General features: G+C 44.3%; 1 protein-coding gene across 1 annotated transcript in view; it reads right to left on the reverse strand.

Annotated features, from left to right (window-relative positions):
• The window catches only part of TYR (tyrosinase), an 87606-nt gene extending 76696 nt beyond the window's left edge, over positions 1-10910 (reverse strand). The window contains exon 1 of the mRNA XM_077485009.1: positions 10007-10910. Within this exon, the coding sequence (XP_077341135.1) occupies positions 10007-10837 (831 nt within the window). The 5' untranslated portion in view covers positions 10838-10910. The remainder of the gene's footprint in view (positions 1-10006) is intronic.
• Positions 10911-18926: the final 8016 nt, after the last annotated feature.

The following is an 18926-nucleotide window of genomic DNA, read 5'->3' on the forward strand; positions in this document are numbered from 1 at the left end:
GTGGGGCCGAAAGGTTAGTTCAGAGTCCAGGATTACACCTAGACCTTGGCGTGGGGGGACAAGTTGATAGTTGAGCCGTTGATACTGACAGAGAAATCAGGGGAAGCGGCACCTGAGGGAGGAAATATCATGAGCTCGGATTTGGATAGGTTGAGTTTAAGTGATGTGACATCCAGGCTGATATGTCTGCTAGTAAGTTGGTGACAGAGAGAGAGCTGGGGGTAGAGAAATGGATGTGGGTGTCATCAGTGTAGAGATGATATTTAAAGCCATGGGATGCAATCAACCGACCCAGGGAGGCGTTTTTTTAAAATGTTTCCTTTTTATTTCCACATGTCTAGTGGGAATGTTTTGTTTTAATTTTGTTGTAAATTGCCAGAATTTTTTTTATTTTTTTTGAAAAAGGGTTTTCAGCATGTTTCATTACTTCTCCCATGGTAAGCCTTCATTGCCAGTGACCGATACACAATGGATCACTTCCCTTCTGACAGAAGCCTATAATCGCCTTTTTCCCCTCACGCTAAAAAAAAAAAAAAATTATGATTACGATCTTCTGTTTACGTTATGTGATCAGCTGTCATTGGCTGACAGCTGATCATGTGGTAAGGGGCCAGGATCAGCCCCTTACTCCTATCGGTGATCAGAGTCTCATTGACTTGCTGACCACAGAGCACACAGGACGCTCATGCATGGGGAGGACGTACATAGGACGTAGGCAGGGGCAGACTGACCATTCTGGCACTCGGGCACTGCCCGAGGGCCCTGGGCCACTAGGGGGCCCCATCAGGGTTGCCAGCCTCAGTAAAACCAGGGACAGTATGTAAAAATCTGTGTTTTATTTACATCTGTCTCTGAAATGTCCCTTACCGACATCCTTTTGGTCTAAAAATCTCAAGATTATAGCTGCCCCACCTCTCCAGTACCTTCTCAGCCAATAAAAACATGTCTGTGTATACTGTGTGACTGTATACTGTGTGGCCCATAATCCGATTGCCTGGGAGCCCCATAGTCTATTGCCCGGGGGCCCCATGAGTTGTCAGTCCACCCCTGGACGAAGGCTCACGCTGTAGCCATCTTTTGGCTATAAAGTAATTAATATAAGGTATTCTCGCGCCACAAGAAACAACCTAAAACAGAATAGAAACTATGGTTGCAGCAAAACACCAGCAAGGGTGCAAACCCTCCCCTAAATGTGTATAGTACCAAATAGGTGGTGTTGCGCTACAAATTAATAATAGATAAATATATAAATAAACTAAATAAATACCAGAAGATGCACACATGCACAAAACAAAGGGTAATACATGCATCTACTCGCAATTAATTACTTCAAAATGTACACCTTCTAAAGTGCAAGCAATATCCAATCAGGTGCAATGTGAATAATTGAATAAAGTCAATCCAAGCAAAAAAACATAATATAAAGTGCATGAAGTGCAAATGAATGAATAAATATTTTTCTTCTATGAATATTGCTAACTTTAGCAGAGAAACGGCCCCAAAGCATTATGTTTCCACCTCCGTGCTTGACTGTAGGGATGGTGTTCTTGGGGTCAGTCAACATTTTTCTTCTTCCAAACACGGCGATTTGAGGTAATGCCAAAGCTTCATTTTGGTCTCATCTGACCACAGCACTTTCTCCCAATCCTTCCTTGAATCATTTAAATGTTCACTGGCAGAGTTCAGATGGGCCTATACATGTGCCTTCATGAGGGGGACCTTGTGGGTGCTGCAGGATTTCAATTGTGTTACCAATGGTTTGTTTGGCGACTGTGGTCCCAACTGCCTTGAGATCATTCACAAGCCCCCCCCCCCCCCATGTACTTCTGGACTGATCCCGAAATTGAGGCAAAATCTTGCATGGAGCTCCAGACCAAGGGCAACTGATTATTTTGTATTTCTTCCATTTGTGAATAGATGCTCGAACAGTTGTCTCCTTCTCACCAAGCATCTTGGCGATGGTCTTGTAGCCCATTCCAGCCTTGTGCAGGTCTATAATCTTATCCCCAATGTCCTTTGACAGCACTTTGGTCTTGTCCATGATGGTGAGGTTTGAATGGAAGAAAAATTCTTGGACATGGGTCTTTTTACACATAATTTGACATTGGAGCACCTTCTTAAATTGAAAGGACTAATCTGTGTACCACATGAGCACATTCTATATCCAGTCTGTGGGAGCCAGACTTGTTGGTTGGTAGGGGATCAAATACTTATTTTACTCACTGAACTGCAACTTCATTTTACATCATGTGTTTTTTCTGGAGACCTTTGTGACATCACAGCCAGGGAATAATGGGGACGTGACATCACAAGAGGTGGTGTCTCCAGATGAAGTCACCGGATGGCCACATTCCATGGCTTTATACTTAATGGCACACACCAGAGCCAACAAGAGTGGGAGCTAGCATCAGGAAAAGAATCAGAACTGGCAGAGGAAGAAGACATCAGTGCAGTGAGAAGAATCCAAGGAAGACATGCTGAAGCTACTTTAATAAAGGAGTTTGTCCCCAGTGTATTGGTTTTATTTTTACACTTTTTCTGGGGTGAATGGGTAGGGGTACAATATACCCCATACTCATTCACATAGGGTGGGGGGCAGATCTGGGGCCCTACTAGTTAAAGGAGGCTTCCAGATTTCAATAAGAAGCCCCCACCTGCAGACCTCAACAACCATTGCCCAGGGTTGTCGGGAAGAGGCCCTTGTCCCCACCAACATAGGGTCAAGGTGCATTGGGGTGGGGGTGCCCCCCCTTTCCTGACCTGCCGGTCTGCGTGCTTAGATAAGGGTCTGGTATGGATTTTTACATGAAGTTGTAGGGCAAAGCTGGAACGGAAGTCGATAGACTTCCATGTGGTACCAGTGTGAACCCGCCTTAGGCCACATTCACAACTGCGAGTAGGCCCGACGCGCTTACATGTGAGAACCCCAGTGGGGTTTGTGTCCTGGGCCAATTGCTGCATGAGTGATTACATGCAAACCGCTGTGGAAGATGCCAGCCACCGATTGCTTTCAATGGGGCTGCCTCTACCAACTAATTGCAGCAAAACACCACTGGGGTTCTCACATGTAATCAGTGTCGGGTGCATTTGCAGGTGTGAATGTAGCCTTATGCACTCACCGGCCACTTTATTAGGTACACCTGTTCAATTGCTTAGTAATACAAATTGGCAATCACATGGAAGCAACTCAATGCATTTAGACATCTAGATGTGGTGGAGACGACTTGCTGAAGTTGAAATCAGAATGGGAAAGAAAAGCGGAATTCCACCCAAAAAACGTCCGCTTTAAGTGATGGTGATCCCGTCATGCCACATTTGGCATGTCATTTTTTTGGGGGGTGGGGGGGGAGCAGATACCCTTTTTTTTTTAGAGGCATGCAGCTCCCACTTCATCCTGGGGCTCCGCAGCACCAGAAGGAATTTCACCCCCCCCCCCCCAATCTTCTGGGACACGTCACAGGTCCCAGAATATTGCACGGCGTGCAGAGCGGCTTGCGCATGCGCAGTGCGTGCCCTGCTGTGAAGCCACAGCTGGGTGCTCACAGTAAGAATGCTGTGGAGAGGAGTGAGGCTTTGTGCGCCGCATTGCTGGACTGTGGGAAAGGGAGTGTCCGATTATTAAACAAATTTTTTCGGCGTAACTCTGCTTTAAAAGTGACTCAACGTGGCATGGTTGTTGGTGTCAGATGGGCTGGTCTGAATTAAAAAACTGCTGACCTACTGGCATTTTCACATACAACCAGCTCTAGAATTTACAGAGAATGGTCCGAAAAAGAAAAGATCGGCGGTTGTGTGGACGAAAATGCCCTTTTTATTAATGTCAGAGGTGAGAGGAGAATGGGCAGACTGGTTCAAGATGATAGAGAGGCATCAATAACTCAAATAACCCCTCATTACAGCCAAAGTTTGCAGAATACCATCTCTGAATGCTCAACACATTGAACCTTGAAGCAAATTGGCTACAACAGCAGAAAACCACACTGGGTGCCACTCCTTTCAGGCAAGAATAGGAAACTGACAATATTGTCCAATCTTCTACTGGACAATAGAAGATTGGAAAAATGTTGCCTTGTCTGAGGACTCTTAATTTCAGCTGCGACATTCAGATGGTAGGGCCAGAATTTGGTGTAAACCTAAAAGCATGAATCAATCCTGCCTTGTATCAACAGTTCAGGCTGGTGGTGGTGTAATGGTGTGGGGGATATTTTCTTGGCACACTTTGGGCCCCTTAGTATCAATTGAGCATCATTTAAACACCACGGCCTACCTGAGTATTGTTGCTGACCATGTCCATCCCTTTATGGACTACAGTGTCCCCATCTTCTGATGGATCCTTCCAGCAGGATAATGCACCATGTCACAGAGCGCCAATCGTCTCATCACTGGTTTCTTGAACATGACAATGAGGTCACTGTACTCCAATGGCCTCCACAGTCACCACATCGCATTCCAATAGAGCACCTTTGGCATGTGGTGGAATGGGAGATTCGCATCATGCAGCCGACAAATTTGCAGCAACTGTGTGATGCTATCATGGCAATATGGACCAAAATCTGAGGAATGTTTCCAACACCTTGTTGGATCTATGCCACAAGAATTAAGGCAGTTCTGAAGGGAAAAAGGGGGTCCAACCCAATACTAGCAAGGTGCCCGGTGAGTGTATATGACATCAGTTCAGCTTTCAGTAGGCTTCAGGGAAAAGGAAATGGCCATACTCAAAGTCCTACCAAGATGTGTGTAATATAAGGGCGATCAGACCGGAATAAAGGAACTACATATTCACGCAGCATCCCAAAATAATCGGGATAGATATAAGCATTGCCAAAGCTTGGAAATCCAAATGAACCAACACATTGATAGAGCTGAAATGTCAAGAGTTTTCTATGGCCGGAGGTTATTCTGCTATTAAGCACATCAAATGAGAACACTTACAGCTGATTAGAGGAGGGGATCTAAGCAACAATAGAAAACTTTGTTGCATAGGAGTCATAGGGTGTATAAATATGACCGCTCCCCTCTTTTGCAGAACAAGTCTATGTGACACCTCGTCTGATGACGGTTTTTCTGTTACCCATAGGTGGGCACACGGGGTGAGCCCGGTGTGCCTAGGCACATCATAAATCACTCTGTGTGGTACATGCTCCCCCCGTGGTGCCCCTCCTTTACTCTCCTCTCCCCCGGCTGCTCCAGGGGATGTTTCAGGTTGGAGAGCAGGGGAAGGGGCCAATCAATACATGTCATTTACTGGACCCTTCCTTTTCTAAATGAACACACTCACTATGTTCAATCATGACCGAAGCATAGTAAAAACTGTTTACTATTCTTCAGTTTGTGAATGAATAGGAAGCCGCCCAGCACTTCCCATTCGTTGGCTGTCCAGTGCAGCTGAGGCTGCAGAGAATGGCATGTGTGTTTGAGCTTCGGGTTGCACAACCTAATGCAATAGGCTGCGCACACCTGTGGTTACATACTTGGCTCTGTCAGCACAGAACACTAGTGTGAGAATAGGAAGCAGCATTTTCAGCCTGGGTTCCCACTAGTGTGTGCAGAACACAGCATGCAATTTCTTGTAAGGCCCAAATTGAACCAAAATGGGGCAGGACCCTTTTGTTTTTCCCTGCACCCGAAATCGTATCACATGGGTGTAAACATCCATGAGATGCAATTCTGGCAATCACACTGCATTTTGTGGTCTGTGACAAGGTGTTAATCTGACATTACTACCCCCCCCCCCCCCCCAAGCAGATCGGATTGACGCCATGCGTTTCCCAGAAATCAGTGTGAACCAGGGCTTATTGAGAAAGGTCATTTAAATTGTTTCTAAACTCTTTGCAATTTAATGCCTCATTAGGGCTCATCTACACTTTCAGTAGCCTTATGAAGAGTGATCCGTGGTGAATTTCTTTTCAGAGGACATTTTATAGGGGGCAAGAATGTGTTTATAGCCTGATTTTAAGCATTAAATGCTTGCACCATTGCATTCATGAGGTTGTAGCATGGTGCAATTCACTTGAATGGTTTGTGTTTGACAGGCTGTATGTGACAAGGATAATTTTTGGCTGTATTGCTAATCATATTCGGTATCTAAACAGGGGGGAATTTGCACCACATGGGGTAATTAGGGTGTGCCCAGGCACAGCTGGCACACCCTGTGTGTACGCAGAGTATAGGCGAAGCACAGTTTCAAAGCAAATGACCAAGGGAACCCCCCAAAAGGATAACTGGGGAGCCCCCAGGAGAGTGGGAATTAACTGAAGTGACCCTTCTACCTTTTCACAATACAGGTGGAACAGAGATTTTTTTTATTTTTTTGTAGAAAATAAAATGGTGGTTGCCAAACTCAGGCTGGATTCAAAGTATTGAAGCCCAATCATTAGCATAACAGTCAGGCAAATAGCATTATCCAAAAAGGCCAGCAATGACAACCTACATTTCTATAATGGCTGGTTTTTTTGTTTTTGTTTTTTATTTTACAGTAACTGCCATTCAGCTCTAACTGTTGTCCCCCTTGTAAAAAAAAAAAAAAAAAAATAAATAAAAAAAAAAAACACAATATACTATTGTCTGTCGATGTCCACTGCATTTTACATGAATGACAGCACTACAAAAAGTGATTCCTGTACCTTGGGAATAAGGTCTGTAATTAGGAATTCACATCTGACCTTTTTCTTGTGTCCATTCTTATTATATCAAGCCTGTTTCTCTATTTAAAAAAAACGAAACCACAAAAGTGGTTAAGCCATGTTTAACCACTTAAGGTACGAGCCTCTGAGATTTGGAGTTAAAAACTAAAGAAAATTACTTAGAAACTAAGACAACAGTAAAATTAGCCCATTTTTTTTCTCTATTGTGAAATATAATGTTAAGCCGAGTAAATTGATACCCAACACGCTCCAAAGTTGTGCCCACTCGTGGAATGGCGACAAACTTACCCTTAAAAATCTCCATAGAAGACGTTTAAAAAAAAATTCTACAGGTTGCATGTTTTGGGTTACAGAGAAGGGCTAGGGCTAGAATTATTGCTCTCACTCCAACAATCGCAGTGATACCTCACATGTGGGGTTTGAACATCATTTTCATAAGTGGGCGCTGCTCAAGTACGCGTTCGCTTCTGCATTCGAGCTCGGCGGAACGGGTGCATTTAAAAAAAAAAAATTTATTTTTTTTCTTATTTTACCTTTTATTTAAAATGTTTACACTGTTTTTAAAAAAAAAAAAAAATAATTGTTTCGCTTGTATGCCCAATACAAGGAATGTAAACGTGCCATGTAATAGAAAAAAAAAGCATAACAGGACCTCTTAAATAGGATATCTGGGTTCAAAAAGACCTCACATCTCATATTTACACTAAAATGCAATAAAAAAAAAAAAAAAAAAGTCAAAAAGTCAAAAAACTAAAATAAAATGTCCCTTTAAAGAGGAGGGCCGGTTATACGAAAAAAAAAAAAAAGTCAGCAGCTGCAAACACTGCAGCTGCTGACTTAATCAACACACTCACCTGTCCAGGGTGCCCGCGATGTCGGCCGCCCGAGGCCGACCCGTCCCTCGGCTCTCGGGTCCCGGTGCTGCCATTCCTTGTAAGGGAAACAGGCAGTGGAGTCTTACGGCTTCACTGCCCGTTTCCTACTGCGCATGCGCGAGTCTCGCAGCTACTGCGCATGCGCAAGTCCCGCAGCGCTTTCTGAATGGGACGCGCTGTGTTCTGGAACACACAGTTCCCAGAACACAGCGCGACTCATTACCCAGAAGACGCCGCGACGAAGACAGAAGACAGAAGATCTCCGCGGAGGAGGAAGAGGAAGATTAGGAGAAAGTGCCTAGCAACAGGCATTTCTGGTAAGTAAAAAAAAAAATTTTTTTCATTTTTTTTTTTTTATATTTTTTTGTAATTTTTAATATTTTTTTGTTTTCAGGGTGGCCCTCCACTTTAAGAGCATTGGGCGGAAGGGACGTTTTGATCTTGCTTCTGCAATGATATGGATACTGGTGGGGGCCATCTTCCACTCTTCTCCATGTCAGGCTAGGGAGAGGATCCAATTGCCTCCACCACTGCTCCAGTAAGCGGCGGAGGGCACCGGAGAGTGGCGGGAGCGGGGTTTCCGTCTCTGACAAAGTGATCTTGCGGCGAATCCGCTGCAGAGACCACTTTTATTTTGAAGCGGACCACTTGCTGAAGAAGATACTGGGGTTATGGCAGGTTGCTACCATAATGATCTTCCTCTTCAAAATAGCGATGTAAAACTACGCCCTAAGCTGCAATGGAGGTACACATGCCACGGCCGCAATGATTTGCAATACAATAAACATTATCCCCTTTGCATACAGCTGGCCAAACTCAAACCATTCAAGTGACTTGTACCATGCTACAACCTCATGAAATGCACATGGTTGCAATAGTGCAAGCTTTTAATGCTTAAAGCGGGAGTCCACCGGGACTCCGCGTTTTTTTTTTTTTCTTAAAAGCCAGCAGCTACAAATACTGCAGCTGCTGACTTTTAAAATAGTGACACTTACCTGTCCAGCGCGCCCGCGATGTCGGCACCCGAAGCCGATCGCTAGGTCGTCTGTCGGGTCCTGCCGCCGCCATCTTGGGTATGGGAATCAGGAAATGGAGCCTTTCGGCTTCATTTCCCGGTTCCCTACTGCGCATGCGCGAATTGCGCTGCGCAATAAGGACGCTCCCCGCTGCCTCTGGGAGCTGTGTGTTTCCCAGCAGGCAGCGGGGCACTTGCGGGAAGGGGCGGGCACTTGCGGAAAGGGGCGTAAGTTACGCCCCTTTCTGCAGAGAGCTGTCCCGGAAGTGGGTGCAGTTACCTGGATTATCCAGGTAACTGCACCCCCCTCCCCCCTGAAAGGTGCCGATTGTGGCACCGGAGGGGGGGAGGGTTCCGATGAGCGGAATGTCCACTTTAGGGTGGACCTCCGCTTTAAAATCAGGATATAAACACATTCTTATCCCCTATAAAACGTCCTCTGAAAAGCAATCCGCCACGGATCAATCTTCACGAGGCTACTGCAAGTGTAAACAAGCTTAGAAACTATTTTAAGGCCCAATCCACCCAAAAGTAATATTTAGTTCCAGGTGGAGCGATTGGACTAAACCCATCTTTTATGCGTCTTGTCAAACCATGACTAGATTCCCATCCATCTGAAAGTTTTGGAAGGTCTCCAACCTATGTGTGAGGTACATCTCCTGTTACAGTCTCCAAAATTTAAAATAAGAATTTCTGGCAGAGAGGTAAGGAACCCATTAAGATACAGCAGGTGACCAGACCAAGGAAACAGTTGGGTGGTTTAATTCTTAAAGTAAAACTATGGGAGAGAAAAAAAAAAAAAAAACACACCTCTTCATTTGGATTGAGAAAGGAATGGTTCTAACCCATCAGATTTTTTTTTGTCCACCATTTGTGTCCCATTGTGGAGATTTCCCTTCACTTCCTGTCCCATAGCCAAACAGGAAGTGAGAGGAAAAGCCTTCAAATTAAGGGAATTCTTTGGGGACGCTCAGGTCACCAGAAGTAGTCTCCCCATTGGAAGATTTCCCCTCTATTACCTTTATGGGGACAACCCAAAACTTGCGATTTTTTTTTTTTTACTTCCAATAATGGTAAACAGAACAGGAGGGTGAATCTCCTTAATGGGGGCACAGACAGCAATAAAAACTGACAGGTGTTCTAATCCTTCTGCACTCTATACAAAATTGAAAAACAAGTTTTGCCTTTAGTTACACTTTAACATTTACTAAAATTGGTTTTGGCTGGACTGCTCTTAAAGTATCTGTCCAGCCAAAAGTTTTCTTGGTGGTTCTTGGGTGGGAAAGGGTTGGAACACCTGAAGGAAAATCTCTTTAATCCTGCTCCAATCTATTCAACCCCCCCCCCCCCCCCCTCAAAAAAAATGTTTTGGGTAGATTTACACTTGACAACTATGCAGTCTTCAGGTATGCATGCAAGGTAAAAAAAGGAGAAGAGACATGGCCCATCTCCAGGACAATGGTGGAGCTTACCTGCCAGGAGGAGAAGAAGGAAGCTGGGCTGAGGAGGATGTTGTTGGTAGGGTGAGTACCCCCAAAAAACTCATCGGTACAGAGGTCACACTGTTGGGCATCTCTCCAGTCCCAAAAGGGAATAGTAAAATTATCATCCCCTGTCACCTTCTGGATTTCCCGTTCCCAAAGCAGCAAAAAGAACCTGTGCCAAGGCAGAAATCCCGGGGCCTCATGGGCAAAGTCTATGTTGGCCCACACACTACCATCTTCCAAGAAAGCATCTCTGGAGGCATAGTAATGCAGCCACACAAACAGATCATAGACATTGATATCTGCGAACATCGGATTGGAACCATTGTTCATCTGCTCGTAAGTGCCGGTGGTGATAACGTAGTCTGGGCTGATGGTACGCTTGGCCAAGTTGAGGTAGGCAATGAGCTTGTCCTTCTCAGCCGTGGTCATCCTGAAGATCTCCTTTCTGATCATGTTGCGTCTAACGGTGCAGTTTGGCCCTGTGTAGCCAAACCTGCACTCACCGCAGTTGTAGCCAATGAAATTACCCTGGCATTGGCATGTCCTGTTGTAGAAGACAATGGGCCAGTTTTCTCGGTCATCGATGCCCGAGAAAGGGAACTGGGCACCCACAGGGGAGTTGGAGGGGACTACATCTTGGCACACTCCCCTGCCTGAGACTTCTCCACATGAAGAATTATCTCCTGACCAGACTGGGCAACATTCCTTGCTTAAGAGGACCTGTGCTGTGCTGCAAGCCCTGGGAAACTGCCCGTAGGAGGCATGGAGTACCAGGAGCAGGGTGCTAGCTGCTAAAAGCACTGTACTACTTTCCATCCTGGAGATCCTCCTCAGACCTCTCAAACAAACCAAGGGGGGGAAAACAAATCCTTCTTCTCACTTATTAATTGAGCTAATCACATGCTCAGGCTTATATCACTTTTCCCCCTCCTTACTCCACTGAAGAACATTTACAAGCCCTCCCCTCATTAGCACTAGTGATGATCACATGAATGAAAGGAATGACTTCAAAAAAAGAAAATGTATTCAGAGATGCATTCATACATTTAAAAAAAACGTTCTAACGTCAACTTTTGCAGTAGGAATTTAGTAGTCCAAACAAAAAAAAATAATAATTATACTTGAATGACTGTTTGTTTTTCTAATTAAAATAGTGCAAACTATTATAATAAAAGACAAATTACATCAGCACAGTAGGAAACGTGGAACTAATTGATTTATTAGGTTGCCATGTGACGGGCCAAGGCTCTCCCAGTTCTTATTAATTGAAAAGTTGTACTGATAAAACTATGATTTAGAACCTACTGAATTTGATTTTTTTTTTTTTTTTACCATATTTCTTTATTTTGAATTATAAAATAAAAATTAAGGCGTACTTGAAGTCATCTTTTGACATTCTGCTATTATTTTTTAGTGAAGGCATAAAGTAAACAAACAGATAGAAGAGTTAGACCCCTTTCACACTGGGGCGTTTTTCAGGCGCTTTAGCGTTAAAAAGAGCGCCGGTAAAGCGCATTGAAAGAAGCCTCATCTGCAATCCCAATGTGAAAGCCCAAGTGCTTTAAGAGCCCTTTCACAATGTCAGCGCCTGAAAAAACGTTCGTAAAGTGCCGCTTAAACTAGCAGCGCTTTACCAGCGTTTTTCTTTTAACCCCTCTTAGTGGCCAAATAAAGGGTTAAAAGTGCCCATAAAGCGCTGCTGCCCAAATCGCTTTTCAGACGCTTTTCAGACGCTTTTCAGGCATTTTGCAAGCGCTTCCCATTGATTTCAATGGGAAGGGGCACTTTAGGAGCGGTGTATTCACCGCTCCAAAAGCGCTGCAAAGAAGCTGCTTGCAGGAATTTTTTTGACTCCCTGCCAGCGCAGCGCCTCAGTGTGAAAGCACTCTGGCTTTTACATTGGGATTACAGTTGCGGCTTATTTCAAGCGCTTTACAGGCGCATTTTTTTTAAAGCTAAAGCGCCTGAAAAACGCCCCAATGTGAAAGGGATCTCAGTGTGAAAGCACTCGGGCTTTTACATTGGGATTGCAGTTGTGGCTTATTTCAAGCGCTTTACAGGTGCTTTTTTTTAACGCTAAAGCGCCTAAAAAACGCCCCAGTGTGAAAGGGGTCTAAAAGCACTTGGGCTTTCACATTGGGATTGCAGATGAGGCTTCTTTAAAGCGCTTTACATGCGCTTTTTTTCACGCTAAAGCGCCTGAAAAACGCATGAAAAATGCCCCAGTGTGAAAAAAAGAAAAAAAAGAAATTTTTTTTTATTGAGTTTGTCCCCCTCCCCCATTTTTTTTTCTTTTTATCATTTTTGAGTGTAGAGCTATGTTTAAATTCACTTACTGTTGACTGATTTACTACCTTTGCTGGAAGTCTGTTCCAAGCATCCGTATTTAATTTCCAAAAATATGTAAACACCAAAAGCGACTTTTTTTGCTTGCAGTAGTCATCAATTGTAATTTGCAATTTTGCACGAGCCCCCGTTCACATCGACACAGCCTATTGCTGGTGATGGCACTGACCTAATCGGTGCGACACAGACTTCGTGGGGCTGCACTGATTTCTAAAAGTAGTTCCTGCACTACTTTTGGTGACTTCGGGGGAGGGGGAGACATCTGTGCAGGAACCCACACGGATGTCTTTCAATAACCCCCCCCCCCCCCCCCCCCGAACTCGCACTGAGATGCAAGCTTGAAATTGCGCGAGTTCAGCCAAACTCACACGATTTCAGCCAAACTCACGCGATTTCAGCCAAACTCACATGATTTCAGCCAAACTCGCACGATTTCAGCCAAACTCGCACGATTTCAGACCTGCGTTCAGAGTGTGAACGTACCCTGAGATTTGAGCATTCGGCTACATGTGAAATTCTTAAACAATTAGTAACTTCTTGTTGGCTGCTTCCTCAATTAAAGCTGTTTCATTTTATTGTGTTGCAAATGCAGCAGCTGGGATCAGGAATAAAGTGGCTTAAAATAAAGCAAGGGGGAGAAAGTTCAAAAGAAAAGCTAGAAAGTGTTATTTTTTGAAAGAGTAGTTGATGTGTGGAATAGACGCCCAGTAGGGGTAGTGTGTCAATAAACAGTACAGGACTTTATTATATATGTGTTGTGTGTTAATGGAAAGCAATTAGTGTACATTGCAGTAAGGCAACCAATTGAAAAGTATTGGTCGCCAACGCCCCAACTTTTTTTTTTAATTTTTGGATAGAGCAGAGATGGATTAGAACCCCTGTCATTTTCTATTGCTATCTTGGCCCTGCTAGGGAGATCGACTCTCTCTATTTGTCCTGTTTATCATTATCATTGAAAGTGAATGTTAGGCTACTTTCACACTGAGGCGCTTTAGCGCTAGAAAATCGCCTCCCATTCATTGCAGTGTGACTTTTCACACTGGGGGTGGTGCGCTTGTGGGACGTTACGAAAAGTCCTTCAAGCAGTATCTTTGAGGCGGGTTGAGAGCGCTGTAAATAGTGCTCTCAAAACGCCCTGCTCATTGCAACGAATGGGCAGCACTTCCAAAGCCTTTAACCACTTAAGGACCGGGCCTCTTTTTTAGATGCGTTGCTTACAAGTTAAAAACAGGGTTTTTTTCTAGAAAATTACTTAGAACCCCCAAACATTATATAGATTTTTTTCTAACACCCTAGAGAATAAAATGGCGGTCGTTGCAATACTTTCTGTCACACCGTATTTGAGCAGCGGTCTTACAAGCGCACTTTTTTTGGAAAAAATACACTTTTTTGAATTAAAGTAGTAGAGTTAGCCCCAACATGTTACGCTTCAAAATTGCGCCCGCTCGTGGAATGGCGACAAACATTTACCCTTAAAAATCTCCATAGGTGACGTTTAAAAAATTCTACATGTTGCATGTTTTGAGTTACAGAGGAGGTCTAGGGCTAGAATTTTTGCTCTCCCTCTAACTATCGCGGCGATACCTCACATGCTTGGTTTGAACAGAATTTCCATATGCGAGCGCAACTTACGTATGCGTTTGCTTCTGCACGTGAGCTCAGCGGGACAGGGTGCTTTAAAAAAAAATCTTATTTATTTGACTTTTTATTTTTACTCTGTATTCTTTAAAACAATAAAAAAATTGGGTCACTTTTATTCCTTTTATAAGGAATGTAAACATCCCTTATAATAGAAAAAAAGAGCATGACAGGGCCGCTTAAATATGAGATCTGTGGTCAAAAAGACCTCACATCTCATATATACACTAAAATGCAATAATAAAAAAAAAAAAAAACATAACAATGGTATTCCTTTTCAATCAGCCGATGTACAATGATGGCAGGCGGCCGTTAAGTAGTTAAGGGGGTGGGGCAGTAAAAATACGTCTCAACCCAAGGCCATTTTAATAGCATCATGGGCCCCTGGGTAAAGTAATGCACTGGGGCCTTCTACCAGCTTGCCCCACACCTACCCTCAAGAACTAAAGTATAAATATTTCATAGAATTAAATGTATATTAGTACTTTCAATAAAATTGATTTTAAACAATAAGAAAACATGCCATGAATCATGGACTAATCAACACAAAGAGCACAGTATTGAGGGGAGTGCAAAATGCAGGAGGAGTCAGGAAGGCACAATCCGGGGATCAGACGAGCACAGTACAGGTTCTGGGATGCTGCGATCATCCCGGGACAGCTTAGTAAAAAGTGTGACTGTCCTGTCAAACCGTTGGCAACTATGACATAATGTAAGATTATCATGGGGCCCCATGCACTTAGGGCCCAGGGGTGCCCATACATTCAGACAGCCCTGCCTCAACCTATTTTTACACCCCCCCAAACTGCAAGTGTTAACTAAAAGGGTGATTTACAAAAACTAGTGCATACAGAATCTGTATACCATACACAGCTGCACCAGATTCTGTGTGAACCTGTTTTCGTAAATCTCCCCCTAAGCCTAAGGCCCCTTTCACACGGCAGGCCTGCTCAGATGCGCCTGTCCGTTTTTCAGGCGGACCTGAACTGGTCACCCATTGACTTCCATGGGCAGGTGGATATCAGTGGAGCTGTGGCTGCTGACTAAGGATGAGCTCAGGTGTGTTCGCATGGAACGTGTGCAGAGCCCGCCAGGAAGTCGGCACAGCGCTGCGCTAATCACAGGTAGTGAGACATTGCCCCATCTCTGCAGCTGCGCATCGGGGCAATTTCTCACTGCCTGTGATTAGCGCAGCGCTGACTTCCTGGCAGGCTCTGCACGTGGACCATGCGAACACGCCTGAGCTCATCCCTAGTGCTGACACCCACCTGCCATCCGATCTGATAAGATCCACTCAAAACTGATAGATGGCGATGTATTCGCCATCCGTCCAGCGGAACGGATCAGATGGGATTGGAAGAAAAAGGACAGGCGGAACCGTTTCCGTCTAATCTCCCATAGAGGACAGCAAACCTCTGATAGACATTGAGCAGAGCAGGGCCGGGACAAGGGGTGGGCAGGAGGGAGGGCTGCTCCTGGCGCAATGGTCTATTGCAGGGGTAGGGGGCACCCTGACCCTAACCCTAAGGGAAAGGGGGGTGCAGTTTGGCATCTTTGCCCTGGGTGCTGGATGACCTTGTCCCGGCACTGGAGCAGAGACAGACCTGTCATCTGCTGGCTCAGCAGGGATCAGCAGAGCGATCCCCCCACCAGGGTTGCCAACCGCCAGTAAATTTACTGACAGTTTGTAAAAATCTGTGATCTTTTTACAACTGCCAGTAGATATCAGGGGCTGATCATTTCATGCTGTGTTGACTTTTTAAGTGTAAGCCCTTGTACACACGGTCGGAGAATCCGTCGGAATGTGTCCTATCGGACCGTGTTGTCGGATAATCCGACTGTGTGTGGTATGCATCGGACTGATTTCGTCTGAATATCTGTCGGACCCAATTTTCCAACATGTTGGAAATATTTCCCGACCAACTGGTTCGATCGGACATACTCCGATCATGTGTAGAGAATTTTGATCGGACCAAGTGCCACGCATGCTCAGATCAAATTCCTACATCAAAGCTATTGGCTACTAGCCTGAACGTAGTCCCATTGTAACGAAATTACGTCATCACGTTCTGAATGATTGGATTTTTCGACAACTTAGTCCGACTGTGTGTATGCAACAGTTTCGGACAAAATCCGACGGACAAAATCCGACGGATTTGGTTGTCGAAATCTCCGACCGTGTGTACAGGGGCTTAATCAAGCAAATTACTTTGTTATAGGTATTGTCAGTGTTTCCATATCATGTTTATACTGTTCAAATATTCACTGTGTTAATTTTTAATAGGAGTTCTGTAATTTTTTAGGTTGCCAGTAAAAAAATGCGCTCCGCCAGTAAATTTTCCATGGTTTGTCAGTAAAAAATGCTGTGGGAGGTTGGCAACCCTGCCCCCCTGCTGAGATAGCAGAGTCCCCTGAGTGGATCCGGCCCATGTGAAAGGGGCCTAATAGTGAGATCCCCCTTCCAAAATTCCAGATTCTGTTCCACTCAGAAGTTTTGGGTGTTCCACCTCCATCTGCTATAATTAACATAATGTAATATGAATGGTAATGCCCTGTACACACGGTCGGACTTTCTGACGGAAAATGTGCAATCGGATCTTGTTGTCCAAAAATCCGATTGTGGGTGTGGGCTCCATCAGACTTTTTCCATTTGAATTACCGACACACAAAGTTTGAGAGCAGGATCTAAAATTTTCCAACAACAAAATCTGATAGTTTAAATTCTGATTGTGTGTAGACAATTCCGACGGACAAAGTGCTACGCATGCTCAGAATAAATTATGAGACGAAAGCTATTGGCTACTGGCCCGTTTATAGTCTCATCATATGTGTTGTATGTCACCTCGTTCTGAATGATCGGATTTTCCGACAACTTTGTGCGACCGTGTGTATGCAAAACAAGTTTGGGCCAAAATCCGTCGGGAAAAATCTGACGGATTTTGTCGTCGGTATGTCCGACCGTATGTACAGGGCATAAGGAATGGTGGGAGACCCTCGTAATTGCCATAGTAGGTGTGCAGACCTGGGAACTGAATCTCATTGATAGGTCTCTGAGAGGAAGAAATAAAAATTAGCATCCACCAAGCTTTGAAATATCAATTTTGGACAGACTGAACCTTTGCTAGAAGATTGCTGCATGTCTCCCTGCTTTCTGTGCTTTAGCAGCCGAGCATAGAAATAATTGGGGGATTGTCTTGAGCATTCCACTTCCAGAAATATCCCCGTAAAAGTGCTGAATTGACCATCACAAGGTTCTTTCATGTCCCTGTTACATTTACTAATTGGAATTCAGAGCTCGCTAACGGTCGTATTAACTGCATGCTTGCCAGAAAGCCAGTTCTTTGAAGTGACCATTAAAAGTAATGGAATTCTAGGACATGACTGGGAATATCATGTCAGCAGAATGGACATACCCTGGGGTAAGGTGTTCAGGAATGGGAGGCTCATGAAATAAACCCCTGTTTGGGCCTGCAGTGCCTGGTCATGGGAGGACCCGTGCTCTAAGCCTGCAGCCTGGCCCGGATCAGCAGCTGAGCACATGACCAGCTGACAGACACGAGGTCTATAATCCTATGTGCTGCAAGGCCTGGGAATCACGGCTGGAACGTCACACTCACTGAGCTAATATATTCTCCCCATCTCAGCTAGACATAGGCACTAAATCCCTGTGTACCTTATTCTTCCTCAAATGTCCCTCTTTTATCTCCAGTGTGGGGATCTGTAATCAATTAATGCAGTCTTTAATTGCCAGAGTTGCTTATGTTGCATTCAAATTTTAATAATTTTTTCTGATTAATGCATTCATTGGTTAAAAAGCCAATATAAAGAAAATAGGAAAAGTGATAATAATAAAATAAAAAAAAGCCTCAGTGGGTATTGTGTTCATTAGTGTTCAAGTATACATGATTGTGCATTAAAGCAGATCTAAACCCTGCCACTAAAATCTCATTAAATTTAAATTGCACAGAGTAAAAAAAGTGTGTGTTATGCAAAGATGGAGAGTGAAGAAGTGTGTGTTAGACCTGATTCACACTTATGCAGGTTGCAGTTTGTATATCGCAGGTGCATTTTGCGTTTTTCAATACATGCTTTTCATCCATTGAAGCCTATGGAACCAAAAACCAGAAAGAAGTCCCTGGCACTTTCCATAAAATGGACAGATGTTATCTACATCCATAGGAAACCATGTTATATGAACTGTGGTGTGTTTCTGCAAAACTGAAAACACGCTATAAAATGCATAATTGTGAACCAGGCCTTAGTGTAGCGGCAGAGATTGAAAAAGTACATGTCAGTGTAAAGGTGAAGAGTGAAGAAGTGCACATCAGCATAGTATTGGAGAGTGAAGTGGGCATTGGTATAGTAGGGAAGAGTGAAGAAATGCAAGTCCATGTGGCAGGGAATAACAAAGTGCAGGTTGGTGTAGTGTTGGATAGTGAAGAATGTGGGTTGATGTAGTGTTGGAGAGTAAAGAAGTACAGGTTGGTGTAGTGGTGAAGAGTGAAGAATGTCAGCTGGTGTAGTGGTGAAGAGTGAACAATAGGAATTGGTGTAGAGGTGAAGTGTGGAGATGGAGAACGCAGGTTGGTGTAATGGTAAAAAGTGAAGAATGTGGGTTGGTGTAGTAGTGCAGAGTGCATAATGTGGGCTGGTGTAGTAGTGGAGAGTGAAGAAGTGCAGGTTGGTGTAGTGGTGGAGAGTGAAGAAGTGCAGGTTGGTGTAGTGGTGGAGAGTGATGAAGTGCAGGTTGGTATAGTGGTGGAGAGTGAAGAAGTGCAGGTTGGTGTAGTGATGGAGAGTGAAGAAGTGCAGGTTGGTGTTGTGGTGGAGAGTGAAGAAGTGCAGGTTGGTGTAATGGTAAAAAGTGAAGAATGTGGGTTGGTGTAGTAGTGCAGAGTGCATAATGTGGGCTGGTGTAGTA

Source organism: Lithobates pipiens, unplaced genomic scaffold, assembly GCF_037356315.1.
Source record: "Lithobates pipiens isolate NorthernLeopardFrog02 unplaced genomic scaffold, aLitPip1_a1.2 Scaffold_17, whole genome shotgun sequence".
Lineage (NCBI taxonomy): Eukaryota > Metazoa > Chordata > Amphibia > Anura > Ranidae > Lithobates > Lithobates pipiens.